This window comes from Coffea arabica, chromosome 2e (genome assembly GCF_036785885.1).
Source record: "Coffea arabica cultivar ET-39 chromosome 2e, Coffea Arabica ET-39 HiFi, whole genome shotgun sequence".
Classification (NCBI taxonomy): domain Eukaryota; kingdom Viridiplantae; phylum Streptophyta; class Magnoliopsida; order Gentianales; family Rubiaceae; genus Coffea; species Coffea arabica.
In genome coordinates, this window is record NC_092313.1 from 10,006,215 (window position 1) to 10,027,361 (window position 21,147).

Consider the following 21,147-nt stretch of genomic DNA (forward strand, 5'->3'; position numbering starts at 1 on the left):
GTCTCCAAACCAAAAATGGCCAATAGAGTGGCTAACGTTTTCATCGACGACGAACTAAGAAGAAACATGGCAAAAATGGTTTTGTCATCCAGTACTTCCTGTCTTCTACTAGGTCCTTAGCTCACTAATCGACAAAAATTCTTGTCCTAGGCTAAGCTAATCTTGAGCTGTGCATTTCCCAAATTACTTTTTTTTTTTTTTCCTTTTAACCTGTAATTAATGTGCTGAACTGGCCTCTTCCCCCTCTACTATTTCACCTTCTTTCTTTTTACATAGCATCATCTACTCTCCTGGTCGAGTTCTCACGTCAACCCTTAGCATGGTAAACTTCTTTTGTAGGGTTAAAATATTCTCCATAAAAGGAGCAAACGAGGAAGAGTTTCGCTAACATTTGGATCATGGAAGGTTCGCACGATCCACCATTCCAAGAGCAGTACAATAGCTTGTTCAACAAATCACCAGATACAGGTCCCAAGTATGCTAACGACTACGACCTTTTCATCGTACAAGAGTGCGAGCTTCCGCTGATCGATCTTGCTCAGCTAAACTCGGGCGAGCTTGCCAGGGAGAGGTGCAAGAAGGATATAGCTAGAGCATCCCAAGAATGGGGTTTCTTCCAAGTATTGAATCATGGGATTTCTCGTGAGATATTGGACAAAATGAGATCAGAGCAAATCAAGGCTTTCAAGAAACCATTTCATGAGAAGATGAACGAAAGTGGTTTCGGCCTCTTGGCCGGCAGTTACCGTTGGGGGACGCCTTCAGCTACTTGCCTGAAGCAGTTGGCTTGGTCGGAAGCTTTTCACGTACCTCTCAATGCTATCTCAGGTTTAGGTGGTCGCAATAGTCTCAGGTAAATATTTTACCCCTTAATTTTATGACTTTCGTGCTTCTTCTTCTTTTTTTTGTTTCCAATTAATTTTTGGTATATATGTTTTCTGTTATTATGAAATTTGCTTACACACATATTATGACTAGATACAACCGGTGATACACCTAAAACACATTTAGATTTTGAAGCTAAAATCTTGTGCATATTTTTGGTAGTACAAAGAGGAGCATAGCTGTATTGGCAGAGAACTGGCTGTTAATAGTGTCTTAATTATTAGAAGTAAGTATTGGAAGCACAATTAGTACTCTGGGGTAGTACATTTGTACCCAAAAATATTTACAGGTAGTACATGGCAGTGCTGCAGGCCCAACAAACAAGAGTAGAGCGACAGGCACCACTAATTTTATTGGATCAACGGTGGAAATGTATTATCCGCCAACTCAGCGCCACTTGGCACATGATATTTTAGTACAAAAAGAAGTCTATTTATAACTACTAGAAGTCAATCAATAATTAGTTCATTGAATATGACTTTTATTATTTTACCTGATTTTGGGAGGAACTAAATCCATGTCTTATGCTGTGGTTAACCAAACTTGCAGAAGATGTGAATTAAAAATGTTGAGCTGTCTTTTTTTTTTTTTTTGTTAAAGTCTCTCCCAAAGTATTACTTGTTACTTTCTTGCAAAGAAAAAATATCAACACCATAGACGACATTACAGAGTTATCGATGGCATTTGATAGTATCCTAATATAAATTAATCTCTTAGTCTCATTTTAATTTTATCTTTAGATCGACTTGTTTGGATTGTAACTTTTTTCTTTAAAAAATATTTGTACTTTTTTAAATATTTTTTTTACCTCACATACATTAAATCGATACAGTATACTTATAACGTCAGTATCCCGATTTGTTGTGGAGGGCTTATCTGTGATGCAATTATGTTCATTTTGAAAAATAAAAAAATGAGGCGGCTGATAATTAGGGAAAGCAAGCAATTATTCTTAAAGAATGTATGAATCAAAACTATGTGCTACGTGCTGTCAACTCTATGGTTGATAAGCTTTTGGTTTGTCAACCAAGTCATCCACAACATCAGTCGTTGATGTGATGCTTTCATTCATTTTGATTTTGGTGAGTGGTAAAGGCGTCCCAACTGGCTAACCATCATTGGATATTTGGATTACAGGGTCGAAGTGCAACATTTGCTTGGGAGAAAATAGGTGTGAATGTAGTTTTGATGATCTTAAGTGAGAAACCGATTTCTGCATGTAATTTTACAGAAGAAAAGATCAAGTTGTTAGGCTTGCGAAGTATTGATGTTAGGCTTACGTTTTATCTGAGAGTTTTTTTTTAAAAAAAAGTAGTGTTTCCATGCTTAATTTTAACACAAAAAAATAAAAAAAAAAATTTGGAGGGGGCTATATTGTCACTTTGACAAAGTAAAGGAATGGAGCTAGCCTTTTCATAATTAATCATTTGCAAGAAAGTCGAATTCTTAGACCCCCACCAAACAGTGGTGGAGAAAGGATTGGTTCCTAGTCACGCTTGTACTTGTAGAGGGAGATTAGTTCACTATTAGGTATTCTTAAGAATTTAAGATTGTCGGCAGTGGAAAGCAAACGAAGGTTTTGCTTGTGAAAAATATATTTTCATTCTATTATATGAGGCATCTATCTTAAGCATGTTCAATAGCTAAAACTAAAACTTTTCTTTAGAACAGGCTATTCTTTTTCTTTCTTCTTTTTTTTTAATATTTTTACAATAATATTTACTTCTACTCTTACTCGTATACTAATTTGTTTTTTCAAAAAAAAAAAAAATCTAAAAACGAGTAATTCTTAAAACATAAAATGTGCCAAAATTCTCTACCAAGCCCACATAATCTTAAATTCTAGCCCAAAATAATAGAAAAGAAAAGATTTACATAATTATTATGTTTAATCGATAAATGTTTGCCGCCAAAAGAAAAACATAAATTTATTTGCCGAACCCTTGTCAGCTATATAGGTGGATCGGAATCTTGAGGAGATTCCACTTATTGTCTGAAGACCACACAACATTATTGTACTACTCACCTCTTTTCCCCGTGTCTCTACTGATTGCCGATTAATTGGTCTCTGTATTAATGTCATTCCACGCCACACTTTCCCACGGTCTTTCCCAAGTGGGATACCTTTTTTTTTTAATCACTTTTATGTCCTTTTTTTTTTTTTTGCTATTAATATTTTCTTTTTAAAAGCCCAATTAATGAATTCGAAAAATAATACTCTATTAAAAGGAATGACATTGAATTTTTTGGTTTTTTTTTTCTCCTTATAAGCCTACGTTATTATATCTTTAAAGACAACAAAAAAATGTGCAATTTTTGAAAAACATACATACATACATATCTGATAAATTGATGACTAAAGAGAACATCTTCTGAATTAGATGCTTTGAAGATCAAAGGCAAAGTTGGGCATATGAGTAAATATGTCCCTTTGTAGCAGCACACGCTGAGAGTGAGACAGAACCAAATGAAGCAAATTTCCCTGTGGCCAAATCTGAGACAGCTTCACTACATTCTCGACTGTACAATTCATTCATGCTTCGACGTGCCTTTTCATGCATTGACTGTACAATTGCTTTTCTCCTCCCTAGAAAAAAAAAAATCGTCATATTATCAGCCAGGAAACAGAAGTAGTGAAAGGTCATAAATCATCACATGCAATGTGCTGGAAGATCTCGCTAGGTACAGGAACATAAAATTTTCTTCCAGCGTCTGTTTGTCCTCGAAACTTGCTACCTACCAATCTTTAATTACTACCCACCAAACTTACCAGCTATTTTTGGGATTACTTGTGGAGTATTGCTTGCGACCTCCCTATTTATTTTTCCACAGATTATTATTAAACTTTTAAATTGTCGGATTGCCCTACTCTTATATATATTGGGTACATTGCAATGGAAAGTAAGATAATAAATCTTTGAACATCCCCTGCATATATAATATGATGATCATGTACAAATTTATTGGCCTAGTCATATTCTGGATTATACCCTTCCCCCTGCGGCATATATGTATTTACTATATATATATATATATGCCTTGTTTATTTAATGAATTCTAATCTCTCTCATTTCCACCTTGCATCATTAATCACCTCAGCTCAACAATGGAAAAATTTGCCAAAACAATGTCTGAGCTAGCACATAAGCTAGCAGAGATTTTGGCAGAAAATATGGGTCATAAGTCGACATTCTTCAGGCAAACATGTTTGCCAAGCACCTGCTATCTTCGAATGAATCGATATCCACCGTGTCCCATATCTCCTCGAGTGTACGGCTTGATGCCTCACACCGATAGCGATTTCATCACAGTACTGCACCAAGATCAGATTGGAGGATTGCAATTAGTGAAGGATGGCAAGTGGATTTCTGTTAAACCCAATCCTGAAGCCTTAATCATCAACATTGGAGATTTGTTTCAGGTGTGTGTGTGTGTGTGTATATATAGATAAGTGAAAAAAGAAAAAAAACTCTGATTGCTGCAGTACAGGATCTTTGACATATGTTATGTTGATATGATGGTGCAGGCATGGAGCAATGGTGTGTATAAAAGTGTTGAACACAGGGTTGTGACCAATATGCTAAAGGAGAGGTATTCCATTGCATTTTTCTTGTGTCCGTCCTATGAAACTACAATCAAGAGCTGCGTGGATCCTTCAGTTTACAGAAAATTTAGCTTTAGGGAGTACAGAGATCAGGTTCAAGAGGACGTCAAAAAGTTCGGTTACAAAGTAGGTCTGACTAGATTTCTCGTATGATTGTAACTACAAATCTAGTCAATCCAGTCATAGAGTACTATATTTTTCTTGCTCAAGAAAGCCCAAGAAGAAAAGAAAGTAAAAAGAAGAAAAAATCCTTATAATATGCAAAGTGTGAGGTAAGATATTAGTGAGTAAGAAGTCCTTCATTATGTGCCTTGTTTGGGAGGTGTTATGAGGTGGAATTAATTTCCTGCCTTCTTCTATTAAATGTACAAAGTTTTGCTCATTATATATCCTTCGTGCATGTAATTAATGCTCTATAGCCAGGAAAGAAAAAAGGTAGTATGTACTAATTTGTTGTCCCTATAAACGTATCCTGATTTCCTTATGCTATATCACCATGCATGCATCAAAGTCTAATTAAAAATCTTGAATTTACGCACAATACCAAATGAGAATCAAGAAAAAAAAAAAAGAAAACTAGTTTCACAAATTGAGATTAATCCAAAATAACGTTAAATAAGTACATCGATCCCCGCCCTAACTGTCACCAGAATAATTCCCCGTACTTTGTGCACTAACACTTAAAAAATGATGGATTCATAGTTTACAATCTTAGCCTTGCTCTTAAGACAAGTTCTTTTACTTGTTGAACAGGGACAGGATTGCCGGTATCAATTGTTCATAACTTGAAAAGGCTACGGCGAATAAGGTAAACATAACAATATAATAACGAACGTTTCAACAAGACTACCAAATTCCATTGCATGGGGGATGTGAGACTCGGGCAATAATGTAGTTTATAAATCTGGATCCATGCTAGTGTTTGGTAATTGGTAATTGTGGATCCACCATTGCCTCTGGTTGCAGTGACGGAGTCAGGATTTTTTCTTGGGGGCCAAAATTTTTTCGAACAAAATTACGTTAATATGTTATGTTCAAAATAGTTTTCATTTATTTAAATATATGACATCTTAAAATATTAAATTTTAATTTTAATTATAAAGGTATGTCTATTTAATAAATATATAACATAGTCACAACTAAATTTAAGACAAGAAATAATCTTTGATTAAATATCTTATAACATCACAAACCACCTAAGTTGCACATTATGAGAAGATGCTCCAATATGTCACTTGTGCAAAAACAAAAATATAACTATGCAATATAAATATAACTATTTTCAATTAAAAAAAGATAAAAGTTATGTTAACATACTTTGAAATTTTATCCTCTTTTATTAAAAGTAAATTGAGTTTTACGTTCTTTCATAGAAGTAAATTAATGTATAATTGGTTAGGGGGAAGGGCTCATTCAGTTCACTCTCTATATCTATTGTAACTCTCTCACGTTAACTTGGAATAAATAAAAGGATCCTTTAAAAAGAAAAAAAAATGTATAATTGAATCAATGTTAAATTTTCGAACAACTTCCTTTTTTTATGTACATTGTTAGGCAATCATTCAAGAAATTATCTTTTATCTTGTATTTGAAGTTTTATTTTGATTATCTTCATAATTGAAAACATCCATTCTATAGATTATAGAATGGAGTCAGGATTTTTTCCTTGGGAGGGGGGGCAAAATTTTTCTGAACAAAATTATCTTAATATGTTATGTTCAAAATAATGTTCATTTATTTAAATATATGACATCTTAAAATATCAAATATTAATTTTAATTAGAAATGTATGTCTACTTCATAAATATGTAGCATAGTCATAACAAAAATTAGAACAAGAAATAACCTTTGATTAAATATCTTATAACATCACAAACTACCCAAATTGTACATTATGAGAAAATGCTCCAATATGTCACTTATGCAAAAATAAAAATATAACTATGCAATATAAATATAACTATTTTCAATTAATAAAAGATAAAAGTTATGTTAGTATATCTTGATATTTCAACCTCCTTTCTTAAAAGTAAATTGAGTTTTATGTTCTTTCATAGAACTAAATTCATCTATAATTGAATCAATGGTAAATTTTTGAACAACTTCCTTTTTTTATGTACATTGTTAGACAGTCATTCAAGAAATTATCTTTTATCTTATTTTGGAGCTTTGTTTTGATTATATTCATAATTGAAAATGTCCGTTCTATAATCAATCTGTCAACAATAGGATAGATCACTCAATTTCTTGTCTTCACCAAGCCTTCAAGTAATTATTTGTATATTTGTATATGAGTCAACAAGAGGATAGATCACTAATTTTAAATTTTTTATCAATTAGGCTAAGTTGTATATTTGTATATGGACCAATAAAGTAATTATTTTTGGTTTAGCCCATTGATAATTATAAATTGAGTCTTTTATTATAATATATCAAATTGGGTCAATTTACTATGGATCATCAAATTATATGTTTAATTTTTTGAACGTTAAATAATTAGCACAATAAAAAATAAATAACTTTTTTTGAAGAAAAAATTAAATCAAGGTTGGCTAATTCATACACACACACAGATATATATATATATGTATATATTAACTCTCATAATATAAACTAAAATTACAAAAAATTAAGGGAGGCAACTTTATCTTATACATATATGAATTAAAATTTTTAAAACTTAGGGGGGGCCATGGCCCCCTCAATTAGAGCTGTTAAGCCAAACGAGTAACTCGAAAACTCGTTAAGACTCGGCTCGATAAGGCTCGAGTTCGGCTCGTTAAATTCAATTAATGAGTCGAGCTCGAACTTGAAAAATACTTGTTTAGTTATCGAGCCGAGTAAGCTCGAATTCCCTTCTTTATCGAGTAGTTCGATTGAGCTAGACAAAGAAGGGCATTTTTGTCATTTTAGCAGTCAAAGAGAAGAAATTTGGACTAGGGTTCGATATTGCATCACTTTATTTCAGCAACCTCCCAAGTTCTAACCCACACCCGCACTCTCCGCCGCACTCCACAGCTAGTAACCTCCCTCTCCACCGCAGCCCACAGCCGCAACCCGCAGCCTACAGCCACAACCCACAGCAACCTCTGCCTCTCCACCGCAGCCCACAGCCGCAACCCACAGCCAGCACCTCTGTTTTCTTCCATTAACAACCGGTCCACTGCCACGGCCAAAACCAGTCCAATTTGACTGGTTTCTCTAATCCATCGTTGATTTCTGGTAAGTGTTGTCTCTTTTCATAGGTAAATTATCCCAACATGTACTATAATAAACTGCATAAATAGCATGTAGCCAACATGTACTTAATTGAATATATCACATAAATCACTTCATAGATCATAACCAGATTATGTATAAGCTTATTCAATTTTTAAATACTATATTGTTGGCAACACTGAATTTAAGGTAACGTGCTATTACCAAGATGAAATTAGGCCAAAATATACTTACACCTGAAGTTTAGTACACTTTACCTGAAGTGTAAATTGTTGAGAAAGTTGCTTTGGCTGGATATGTATGTTGCAATGAGAAGCAAGAGCTTCTTTTTTTTTGCTTCCCTGTGAGAGAAAGAAGGAAGAGATGCTTTTGAGTTTTGAGCAACATTACCAGCTTCCTAGAAATAGATCCTTTTTTTTTTTTAATTATGGAGACAACTGCACCCAATCTACAATCCACAGTTTTCAAACTCGGGATAAAACTTGAATCAATAAGCTTTCTGTTCATGGTTCAACTGGATCAATGATATAATATTTTTTAATTATTTTAATATTACATAATTAGGATGACATTGAAATATTTTTTAAAAAAATAGTGAAAAATGGTTCAAAAGCCTGGTTAAAAAATACTACTAGTTATGGATGGCACAAGTTCATGACTAGCTTAGTTCTGTTGAGCTGACAAATATTGGGTCAAAATTAAGCGTACTTGGAAGGATCAGTGCACTCTTTTTAGCAGTTGTAGCAGAATGATAATGGAAGAACTCCTGTTAATTTAAATCCCATTTGGAGCTGATGTGTTATAAAGAAACTCTTCTAATACAAATACTTCTAATAAAAAGTGCTTTTAAATTATCAAACCTAAAGTATTTATGTTACCAAAAATTAGTCACCAAATGCTCTAGAAATACTTTTAGTGATCCTCGAAAATAAATACTTTTACTGCTTAAGAAGATTTTTTTTTCTGCTGAAATTGTTTGTTATTTGTTGCATAAATGGTGCTTCAGGTTTTATTGCTAATTTGGATAAATGCATTTGTAGAAATGGCGAAAAGCAAGCTGAAAATTGTTATTAAATATCATATGGACTTGACTGCATATATTCCTGCATATGTTCCTTATGGATTTGACTCAAGTATATTTTCCCTTTTAAATAATAGGTATGTACAGTCCTCTGTTTCATTCACACCAAGGATTGTCAACAAGTCCTATTATGGAGGTTGGGATTACCCAACAGCTAACCTTTTTCTTGTAGAGTTGTATAGGATTAAAGAGCTATTAAATGAAAAAGCTCTCAATTTTTCTGATCATATTAGGTTTATGGCTGAGAGTATGGCACAAAAATTTGACAAGTATTGGGGTGAAAGCAATGACTTGATGTCTTTGGGTGCTATTCTTGATCCGAGGTACAAAATGATCCTTGTTAATCATACTTTTTCAGTTATTTATGGAGAAGATGCAGCCCCTAGGTACATTGATGAGATTAGATGCATTCTTTATGACCTCTATAATGAATATGTGGATGCTCACATCTCATCTCATAGTGAGGAACCACAAAGAGAAGCTGGAAAACGAAAACATGCAGAAATTTCAAGTAAATCTACCCAAGGGGCTGCTAAAAAACTTGGAGTTAATGTTCTAACTGGGAAAGAAAAATTTCAGATGATTGTTAGTGAAATTGACAAGGCTCCTCCTGAAAAATCAGATTTAGATATCTATTTGGAAGAGGGCAGGTATGTTTGTGATGCAAATACAAATCTTGATGTCCTGGGTTGGTAGAAAGGGGAAAGGTGGAGATTTCCTATATTGTCAAGATTGGCAAGTGATGTACTCGCTATTCCAGTTACAACTGTGGCGTCTGAATCTACTTTCAGTGCTGGTGGTAGAATAATCGATGATAGGCGTGCTTCTATGTCTGTTGAAACGGTGCAAATGCTACTTTGTGGGAATGATTGGATCCGCAATCTTCATGGGTTAAAAAACAAGTCTCGTGTAAGTAAAATATATCTTCTACTAGTTGTTTATTTTGGCAGCTCATTTTATCTTGTTAGGAGTTGTAACTTTCTTGTTTTCGTTTTGTAGGAACCACTCGATGTTCCCGAATCATCTACAATTGAAGAAATTGATCTTCCGGACATTTGAAGGCTATTTTCTAGAATATGTGATGCTGTTTCTTGTGATTTGTAAAGCTGGACTTGTGAAATGTACTTTTTATTGTGATTTCTGAAGGGGTTGCTGTACTTTTTCTTGTGATTTTTGAAGTTGGACAATTTTTTAGCTATGTAGCAGTTTGTTTGGCTGTAGTTTGTGTGTTTATTTAGCTGGACAAAACCTGTTGTGATATATTGGCTCTTATGGATGTTGTCTCGTATGGAATTAGGCTGTAGTTTGTGTATTTGTTGACTTTTATTCCTAGAGTTTGTGTTGTATGGATGTTATGGTCTTATATGTTGTCTCGGATGAAATGTGGTTAGAGTTTATATATTCTTGAATGAGAATGGCATTGGTTGCCAATCCTAGTAATTTTTGTTGATTTTGGATAGCCTAACTCTGGACAAATTTTTGGATCTATTAAATGGAACTATGCTGGAGCAGGACTTCGTAATAACTGATTGCTGGACAAATATTTCGAAATCGAGCCTCGAGCCTCAAAATCGAGCCTCGAGCTCGGACAGATATTTCGAGCTCGAGCTCTTCCGAGCCTGGCTCGTTTGTGATAAACGAGTCGAGCTCGAGTTCGAGCCACATTTTTATTTTTCGAGTCAAGTTCGAGTGCATATCATGGCTTGTCCACACGGTTGAGCGAGCTCGAGCCTGGCTCGAATTCGTCACGAGTCGAGCTCGGCGTTCAGATACTCGGTTCGATTAACAGCACTATCCTCAACCCCCCTATCGCGCCCCATTTTTTATAAGAATTATAAATAAAATAAATAAATGGTTTAAAAAGTGAATTCTTCATTCGAAAAATGAATTTGATTTACAAAGAGAATGAAGAAAAATATGGGTCTAAATGGGACTTGAAAATGCGACGATTTGACCCAAAAATATGGTTTAAAAAGGGTTTTCGAAATAAAAATCGGAGTCGTGGTGGGTGTCAAACCACCAAAAATAAAATTTATATTAGACCTACTACCAAAACTGAATGAGTATAGTGGTGAGTAGGGTCGTCTCCTCAGGGAACAGATAGGCAAATCACACAGGAAAATGGGGGGGATTTTAGCAGTAGTACAAACTAATTTAAAAGGAATAAAAACTGAAATTTAAAGTTGAATAAGATAGCAGGAACCAAATTACACAAATAACAATTAATTAAAACAACCTAGTCAAGGAATTAATCTTGGCACCGAAGCACACAACTGATCACAGATACAAGGGACAATTCATATACTCACGAATAAACTGGTTATAGTGGTCAAGCGACGCGCCCAACCACCAATCTTTCCTTAATTTTATGGTAGTCAAGAGACGCTTATAAACTACCTTCTTGTGATTAGACAACCCCAGGAATGCTCACAGGATTTAATGTAGCCACAGCATTAGGAATTAGAAAGACCCAATTCTAGATGATAAACACACATGCGGGTTTATTTAGGCTAGATTAATTATCCCTACGATCCAAATTAAACCGCTTGCGAGGCGGTGAAATTGTCTCGTTTGCCACTAATCAAGATGCTTAAAGGCGACGCGCCAACATCCTAATTGGCTATCAATTATTTAGACAATCGAATAACAGGCCTAATTATCCAATAAATCTAAACAATAATAACTCAGGGAAAAATAGAGAATAATCAAATACCCATGAACATATAAATTAAAAATAAAACAATTAAAACGATCTCACAGTTATGGTGCTCCAATCCTTGATTTATTCCTCAACTAGATAAAAGATTCAGCCTTGCCACATAACGACAACGACGAAGCAATTCATAGTTTTCATGATGTTTTTGCTGAACCCAAGACGAAGTGAAAAACAATCCGGCCGCTAAGCGACTAACAATGATAAAGCAAAAGCCGAGAGAAGAAAAGTCCAAGACGAACATGATCCCTAGTCTATTGCTGTTTTCTTCTTTTATTCTTGCGCCGCCACCCACGTGCTTTCCCAAGTGGAATTTGTGTTGGAAAAGAATTCCCAAGTTCTTCTTCTTATTTCCCTTATTGAAGTGTTGCCAAAAAGTCTTCTTCCCATTCTATTTCCTAATCCCACGTAAGTTTTAAAGTATGGCTCCAAGGAAAGGCGGTGGCCCCAGGAATAGGACCCCCAATCCGGCTTTTTCACGCAACTCTGCATTGTCTAGCGTGGGCACGCCTTAGAGGCAAGAGTCTTCTGGATTTTGTCTCCCTTTCGTCACTTTCAACACTAATTGCCTGTAATTAACACAAATACTAATTATGAGCAGAAATCCAATACTTTGTATACTAAACTGCCAAAATTAAGACCAAATAACCACAAATAAAATGCATAATTATATCCCTATCAAGTCGCCACTTGGTATAGAGTTAAGGTGTACCAAGTCACCTAAAAATGAATTTTTTAAAGGAAAAGGTAGAAAAACCCCTTTTAAACGACTCCTAGTCTACGTAAATCAAAGAAAAAGGTTCGGGAGTCACATTTGACGAAGGGGAAGGCAATGATAAAAATTCAAGGCACCCCTTCGACCTAGCCAAGGCTAGTTGCGTGATTTAGTCAAGAATTTTCTTATTTTTTAACCAAGAGATTTATCACATTTAGATATACTATATGAATGCAAACCCTAGACCTAGGAGGGTATCGGGGGGGGCAAAATTTCTCTTCAAAGCTTGAGTGGTGCCAATCACATTAGTTGTGATGCCCAATAATGACTCTTTGGAGAGATCACGAATAATGCTAGTGACGTAAAAATGAGTGGAATGAATGTATGTAATGTGAAAACATGAGCTCGTGTGAAGTGAAAAAAAGTAATAAAAGATAATGGTGTATAAGTGGGAGTGTGCAAATGAGTGTGCAATGTGAGGTATGTAAAGTGATAGTGTGAAATGTATGTGTGATAGCATAAAGTGCATGTGTGCAAGTGATAGTATATAAAGTGCGAGTGGTAGAGCGAAAATGTACAAAATAAGAGTTGTGTGAAATGATAGAGGGTAAATGAAATGCATGAACCCTAGAGGAATGCAAGCAAGATGGGTACGGGGAGATCTTAAGTCGTGACTTTTAATTTGCCTTTTGGTTAGAAGGAAAAACTAGCGTGCTAAGGCTATGTGTAGCCATACTTGCTCGTTTCCCTTACCCAAGGGGTTATCTCTAGTCTAATCAGGCAAAAAATGCACTAATCTACCCCCTAATTTCCTAAATGAGATGCAAATCTAAATGTTATATATACATAGGGGTAAGGGATATTTTAGGGATAAGGGAGATACGTATAAGGGGAGTATCATACAAAATGATAAAAAGGCCCTAGAAAGTGAAAGATATGCATGGAATGAAGTGATTTTATCATGCAATCATGATCTAACGCGCGAAGGGCTCCTAAGGGTCTAGCGTTGGACTAGCCCACATCTACGCTCTCTCGCAAGCATTGGACTTGCAAGAGCTCGAGGGAACAACCATGACCAGCATTGGACTAGCCACGGTTACGTGCATTTGCATCCATCATACACATATATAGGTAATGTGCACAATTAAAGCAAGTAGACATGTGAGCACGTAATTCACCTAACACATAAGCATGCATATCTAGATGCCAAAACCTAAGAAAGCGATTAAACACATAGCACCTAAGCATGCAAAACATACAAGGCAACTAAGGCCCTAATTATTACATTTTTAGGGGGGAAATGCCTACTACAATCTAAAAGGGGAAACGGAATGAAATAAATAATTAAAATAAATCTAACTATTACAATTGTGGCATTCCAGTGCCTTCCCAAATGATCAAAAAGAAACTTAAATAAATATACGAAATTAAGCAAATAAAGCGAAAAATAAATAAGTAAATAAAAAAACATTCAAAAGGCATGCAATTGCACACATATAGTCATATAAGCTCATATAGGGTCAAATAAGGCCAAAATAAGGGATAGAGTGTACCTCCCTTGAATCGATGCCCTAACGAAGTGAAATTACTAATTTACCCTCCAAAACAAATAAAAAGGTCAGGATACCAATTTAATTGAGAACGTTAAAGAAAATATGCAAAACACAAACTCACTTGGTCATAAAGCTCTTAAAATCATGAATTAAGTGCAATTAAACAAAATATGGTAATTAATTGAAGCAAACAAGCAATGAAGTTGCAAAATTAAAGCTGCGAAGGATCAAATTGATGAAATTATTCAATTGGTTGGGTCATGGTGAAACAAAGAGAGACTTGGGGGCTAAAGTGTAATTTTTGAAGCATCTTTCCATGCAAACTTCATGCAACTACCGAAAACACTCTCTACAACGCACCATTACTAATGAAAACTTTCTGCAATCAAACAAGCTTTCGGCAGGCAATTTCGCACAGCACTTTTGAGTTAATTCCAACCAAACATGGCTAACACTCCTTAAAAGATGCAATTCATGGAAGGATTTCATGAAAAGTAACAACTACGAAACCAGCTTCTGCAACCGAGAGTGAAACTTGTTGCTCAAACAGCTTTGCTCGAAGATTTTTCATATTTCGGACCCAAACACATAGCTTTGCTCGGAAATTTTTCAAGCAAAATCATAATTTTAAACTAAACAACAAGACACATAACTTTCAACATCCGAACAAGCAAGAAGCATAAAAGGAACTGATGCAAAAATTCTGGACAAAACACTCGAGTAAAATGGTTTGGCAACCTGAAATTCACTTTTCAGCAAGTACCCGAACATGATTCAAATGTTTTAAGGACCCAAACATGCAAACTCAAATCAATCTTCCACTGCCCCCTTCCCACACGAGACTAACTAACAAAATTAGAAGGGGCTAAAGCCTGGTGAATGATCACGGAAGAGGCAGACAGCAAAGTAGGTGCGGCAACCTATGCTCTGCTGCAATTTTTTCTGTTGCAAGTTCGCAGCTCCAACTTACGCGAATGAATACAGAAATGCAACAGAAACACAAGGAGGGAAACTCGTCCAAAGATGCACACCACATACCAACCCAAGCAAAAACTTTAACAAACAAAGGAAGGAAGCAAGGTCCGTCCACGCTGCTGCAACAAGCCGAGGGCTTTGAATTTGTTGCAGCAGCTTTGAATCACTTAACTCCAACCAAACAAAACGCAGTTTTCACGAACAAAATCCAACAAAACTTTATTTTTCTAACACTAGGAATGGACATTTCCTTAGACACAACAAATCATCAAAATGGCATGGATTCCATGTTTCTGTATGAATCACTACTGCTACTCCATGAAACAAAGCAGAACCGAAAGATTATTTGAAACAGACCCATGTAAATATTGTTCATTCATTTTTTTTTTTTTTTGCAGCCATGTACCAAAACATCAAGCCCGTTCTTTGCTTTTAGGAAGAGCAAATAAATTTTAGATAAAACCACCAGCGAAGAACCATCAGACAACCAGAATAAAAATGAAAACAGAAAAGAAAGGAAGCATCTTTATAAGCAAAATGCAAGGGAATCACTACAAGCTATCCATATCGTCTACAAGGGGACCAAGTAATGGAGTATGCATCAGCAAGAACTCATTTTTCGACTCCTCAGTAGCATGACAAACGAAAGCCAAAGATCTGGACACATTTGTAACCTAGCTAAGGGAAAAAGAGTTTACCTTTGCGTTGCGATTCTGACCCTGATGTGGGGTATCCTCCAACAGAGAAATGGAATAGGAAAGAAACTTCGTTTGAACAGCTCCAGAAGATAATGAAACCTTTGATCTACCTTCTCCCTTGCCTCATGATTTTCCTTTTCGTTCTCAATTTCCCAGAACCCCAGCTTCTGTTTCTCTCACACTCTCCGTCACCTTTCTCTCGGTTTCTCTCACTTTTCTCTCAGTTCTCTGGTTCTTTCGGTCTCTCTGTTTTTTTCTCTTATGCAGCCGGCAATCCTTCCTCTCCAATCTCTAAACCCTTCGCTCCCTTTTTATATCAGACTCTCACCCTAAAACCTCATCTTGATGGTTCATAAACAGCTTCAGGTCACCGTTTCTCTCTCAGCCATCGGATTGGCCTCAACTTCTAAATTGTTTTCTTGGCTTGTCGATGAAAGCCAGGTGTAACAGTACTAACATGATCGAAGGGAGCTAAAAAAATAAGGAAAATAGCTGAAAAAATGCGGCTGCAAACTTGCGACTTTATTTTCTGCTAATATGAGATCACGGAGAAGCAGCGAGTGTGCCTAGCACGCGCGCGTGAGTTTTTTTTTTTTTTTTTTTTTATGAACTAACATTTAATTTAAGTGAACAAACAATGTTAACTTGTAATTGCAACAAAATCCTATAATTGAATCTAAAAAATTAAGTGTTATGAAATAATGATAAGATGTGGATGTCCGTTGATATTCTCAAGAAGGATTACAAGATGAATATGTCCGTTTGTATTCTTCAGTTGATAGACACATGTATTCTTCCTAGATTCATTGGTACATTGGATGAACTCATTTATGGATGTACTTGAAGTACTAAATTCATGTATTAGTACTTAATCGGGTTCATGTACCTTTTATCTTGGATCACCTATTTATAGGGGTGAATCCTACTTCTTTTGTAACCTTGAAACCTGGAAGTACTTTGATCAGTAAAATATAATTCTATCTCTCTCTTATTCTCACTCTATTATTCTAATCCCAACTTTTGGGAGTTTATTTTATTAGTTTCACAACACGTTATCAGCACGAGTCTTTACCTTGAGCTAAGGAAGAGCACGAGTCTCTACTTTGAGTGAAGGAAAAGCACGAAGCAAAAGTGAAGCACGAGACGTGTCAAGATTCTGCCCGAATAACTTTTGGCTACTTATCAAGGTAAAATTCTTTCCTACGAATCTATTGTATAGTCTTATGGCTAATCTCACAAAACAAGAGTTCATACCTCTTGATATTTCTGGAAAAAATTATTTATCGTGGGTTTTAGATGTTGAAATTCATCTTGAGGCAATGGGTCTTGGTAATACTATTGTTGATGAGAATGATGCCTCAAACCAAGACCGTGCTAAGGCCATGATTTTCTTTCGTCGTCATTTAGATGAAGGATTAAAAGTAGAGTATCTTACTGTCAAAGATCCTCTTGTCCTTTGGCAAGATTTGAAAGAAAGATTCGACCACTTGGTCGTTCTTCCAAAAGCCCGATATGATTGGCTTCACTTACAACTACAAGATTTCAAATCTGTCAACGAATGTAATTCAGCCATGTTCAGAATTACTTCTCAATTATCATTGTGTGGCGAAAAAGTCACTGATGAAAATATGTTAGATTAGAGAAGACATTCTCTACTTTTCATATCTCTAATATGCTCCTGCAGCAGCAATATAGAGAGAAAGGATTTAAGAAGTATTCTGAACTTATTGCATGTCTTCTATTGGCTGAACAAAATAATGAATTATTGCTGAACAATCATGAGTCCCGACCAACTGGTGCAAGTCCATTCCCTGAAGCGTATGGAACCCAATTTCAAAATTCTGGTCGAGGTCGTGGACCTGGCCGTAGAGGTGCCCGTGGAAGAGGACGTGGCCGTAGCCGTGGACGTGATCGTAGTAGATTTATGCCCCGTGAAAATTATCACCGTGGCAAGCAACAAAATATTTCTCAAGAGAGAGAAAATGACTACGATCCGAAAGAAGGAGAAAAGAAAGTTTATGAAGAAAAATGCTACCGATGTAGTATGGAAGGTCACTGGTCCCGTACCTGTCGTACGGCTGAACATCTTGTTGACCTCTATCAAGCATCATTGAAAAAGAAGGACAAAGATGTCGAGACAAATTTTATCGACCAAAAGGATGCTTATGATAATGATGATGCTGACATGACACACCTGGATATTGTCGATTTCTTTGAGCATCCTGAAGATGCAAAATGATCATATATTTAATATTTATCTAGATGTTTGATATGTTGTTAGTCTTGCAGGATTGTCAATTACTTTAGTATGTTGTTTGATATGTTGTTAGCTTTATCAATTTACTTTGCTAATGTCTATTCTCGTATCTTTTATCAATATTTAGTTTCATTTATTTTCTTCCTGAAGAAGAAATGAATGCCAAATGTTTGGGATCAAATAATGGTGATGATAACATTTGTCTCATTAGTAGTGCTTTTATGCACACTATATTGAAAAATAAAAGATATTTTTCTTCTTTGGAGATGAGAGAGACAAATGTTAATACCATTAGTGGTAGTGCAAAATTAATTAAGGGCTCCGGAAGAACCACTCTATGTTTCCCTGAAGGAACTAAAATTGTCATAAATATTGCACTACTCTCTCCCAAGTCTCGAAAAAATTTATTAAAGATATCCGTCGAGATGGATATCAAATTGAGACATTCTATGAGTCAATAGTAGAGATCATGTTTAGAAATCAAGTGAAATAAAGGTTAATTATATCATAATAATCATTCGAGTGTGTAATGGTTATCGATATAGTTATCTTCATTCTCACTTGATTTATAATCATCACCTGTCGTACACCAGAAGTTTATTGATTCCCATGAATATATGATTTGGCAAAAGTGAGAATATTTGAATGTCGACAAGTATTTATACATACCCCCTTTATATTATACATGGCTCCAAAGAAAATTGATGTCGGATATGCATCACCTTTTACGATTAAATATCGTAAAATATTGATGAATGATCTACTAATGAGTGATCTATCCCGACATTAGGGGGAGGAAAAGATCAACCGAAAGGAAATCATCTGAACAATTGGATTTCCTCGATCCTCATACAAAAAAAAAATGAACTAGAAGTTCAAGAAATTCTTCATTTGAAGAAAATTATATTTATCGACCCAGAAGAGTCATTAAATCAACTATTCTTGCAGGAAATTCTCTTGTTAAAATTGATGTCCCTGAAGGACATGTACAAATGCTACAAATAAAGGCCGGCCTACCTATATAAGGTATACATTGATTTCAAATATTTTCGGAGATTAAATAATTGTCATGACAAAATTTAACCTCCTGAAGAGGTCGCTCCCGAAGAGCCAACTCCTGAAGAGAATGAATTATAGAAAATTTAATTGGAGCCTAATGATATGTAGCACTTGATATTATAGAAGTTAATGAGGATCATGAATTTAGATCGGTTGATGAATGTCGGCATAGAAATGATTGGCCAAAATGAAAAGGCCGATACAATCTGAATTAGATTCACTGGCTAAAAGAAAAGTTTTTGGACCTGTAGTCCAAACACCTGAAAGTGTAGAGCCAGTTAAATATAAATAAGTATTGGTAGCCCAAGAATTTTCAAAGATCTGGATTTGATGAAACGTATTCACCTGTAGTGGATACGATCACATTTAGATATCTTGTGAGTATTGCAGTGCATGAAAAACTTGATATGCGTCTAATGGATGTTGTCACTGCTTATTTGTATGGGAATCTTGAAAATAATATTTACATGAGAATCCCTGAAGGATTCAACATGCCTGAAGCATGTAAATCAAATCCTAGAGATGTGTATTCTATTAGAATATAAAAGTCTTTGTATGGGCTCAAGCAATCTGGACGTATGTGGTATAACCGTCTCAATGAATGTTTAACTAAAGAAGGTTATACCAATGACCCAATATGTCCATGTGTTTTTATCAAGAAAAATGGATCAAATTTTGTGATTATTGCGATATATGTTGATGATCTCAATTTGATTGGAACTCTTGAAGAGATCCAAAAAGCTGTCGAATATTTGAAGAAAGAATTTGAGATCAAAGATTTTGGAAAGACAAAATTCTGTCTTGGTTTACAAATTGAGCATTTAAAAGGTGAAATTTTTGTTCACCAAACTGCTTATACCCAGAAGGTATTAAAGCGGTTCCGTATGGATAAAGCACATACATTAAGTACCCCAATGGTCGTCAGATCATTGGATCCTTATAAGGATCCCTTTGGGCCACAAGAGGAACATGAAGAGATACTTTGTCCTGAAGTACCATATCTCAGTGCAATTGGTGCGCTCATGTATCTTGCTAATTGTACAAGGCCAGATATATCATTTGCTGTGAATTTATTAGCAAGATTTAGTTCCTCGCCTACAAAACGACATTGGAATGGTATTAAACACATTTTTCGCTATCTCCAAGGAATAATTGATCTTGGTTTGTTTTATTCAAAAAAAATCTAAGCCTGAGTTGCTTGGATATGCTGATGCTGGGTATTTGTCTGACCCACATAAAGCACGATCTCAAACTGGCTATCTCTTTACTTGTGGCGGAACAGCCATTTCTTGGCGTTCTACAAAACAATCCTTAACTGCCATTTCATCAAATCATGCTGAAATAATAGCAATTCATGAAGCCAGTCGAGAATGCATTTGGCTAAGATCAATGACCCACTACATCCGGAAGAGTTGTGGGTTATCCTCCGAGAAGAAAAATCCTCCAACTATTTTATATGAAGATAATGCAGCTTGTATAGCTCAATTAAAAGGAGGATATATTAAGGGAGATAGGACGAAACACATTTCACCGAAATTCTTCTTTACTCATGATTTGCAAAAGAATGGTGAAATTGATGTGCTACAAATCCGATCGGATAATAATTTGGCAGAATTGTTTACTAAGGCTCTGCCGACTGCTACGTTTCGAAAACTGGTGAAGAATATTGGTATGCGTCGGCCAAAAGATCTCATATAATGTTTGCATCAGGGGGAGAATTTATTGCACAAGAATAGTGTACTCTTTTTCCTTCACTAGGATTTTTGTCCCACTGGGTTTTTCCCTAGTAAGGTTTTAACGAGGCATATTCTTTGTGTAATGGACATCCAAGGGGGAGTGTTATGAAATAATGATAAGATGTGGATGTCCGTTGATATTCTCAAGAAGGATTACAAGATGAAGATGTCCGTTTGTATTCTCCAGTTGATAGACACATGTATTCTTCCTAGATTCATTGGTACATTGGATGAACTCATTTATGGATGTACTTGAAGTACTAAATTCATGTATTAGTACTTAATCGGGTTCATGTACCTTTTATCTTGGATCACCTATTTATAGGGTTGAATCTTACTTCTTTTGTAACCTTGAAACCTGGAAGTACTTTGATCAGTAAAATATAATTCTATCTCTCTCTTATTCTCACTCTATTATTCTAATCCCTACTTTTGGGAGTTTATTTTATTAGTTTCACAACATTAAGGTATATATATATATTTTTTGTGTGAACAAATTTCTTTTTTCTTTTTTTTTTTCGACAAATTCTAATAAAATTAAGAGACTAATGAACAAAAATCATTTAATAATCATCATTTAATCTATAAAAGTAAGAATAATAAATAAAATGAAATAATAAATAAATATAAATAAATAAAATAAAAATGTCTA

General features: G+C 35.3%; 2 protein-coding genes across 2 annotated transcripts; both read left to right on the top strand.

Moving 5' to 3' along the window:
* Window positions 1-398: 398 nt before the first annotated feature.
* LOC113730837 (gibberellin 2-beta-dioxygenase 8-like) lies at window positions 399-4,894 on the top strand. Its single transcript, XM_072078846.1, has 3 exons — window positions 399-848; window positions 3,980-4,306; window positions 4,412-4,894. The coding sequence occupies exons 1-3, from the start codon at window positions 399-401 to the stop codon at window positions 4,640-4,642; spliced, it is 1,008 nt and encodes a 335-aa protein (XP_071934947.1). The 3' UTR covers window positions 4,643-4,894.
* An 11,868-nt stretch (window positions 4,895-16,762) lies between these two features.
* LOC113728528 (uncharacterized) lies at window positions 16,763-17,682 on the top strand. Its single transcript, XM_027252926.1, has 2 exons — window positions 16,763-16,894; window positions 17,128-17,682. The coding sequence occupies exons 1-2, from the start codon at window positions 16,763-16,765 to the stop codon at window positions 17,680-17,682; spliced, it is 687 nt and encodes a 228-aa protein (XP_027108727.1).
* The last annotated feature ends 3,465 nt before the right edge of the window (window positions 17,683-21,147 follow it).

Bases quoted from the DNA above. Each gene is read 5' to 3' on its own strand.
- LOC113730837 (XM_072078846.1), top strand. From the start codon at position 399: ATGGAAGGTTCGCACGATCCACCATTCCAAGAGCAGTACAATAGCTTG. The intron at 849-3,979 runs CTCAGGTAAATA...ATCATTAATCAC, and splicing joins GTTTAGGTGGTCGCAATAGT to CTCAGCTCAACAATGGAAAA. The intron at 4,307-4,411 runs GTGTGTGTGTGT...ATGATGGTGCAG, and splicing joins ACATTGGAGATTTGTTTCAG to GCATGGAGCAATGGTGTGTA.
- LOC113728528 (XM_027252926.1), top strand. From the start codon at position 16,763: ATGGGTCTTGGTAATACTATTGTTGATGAGAATGATGCCTCAAACCAA. The intron at 16,895-17,127 runs GTCCTTTGGCAA...ATGCTCCTGCAG, and splicing joins TTACTGTCAAAGATCCTCTT to CAGCAATATAGAGAGAAAGG.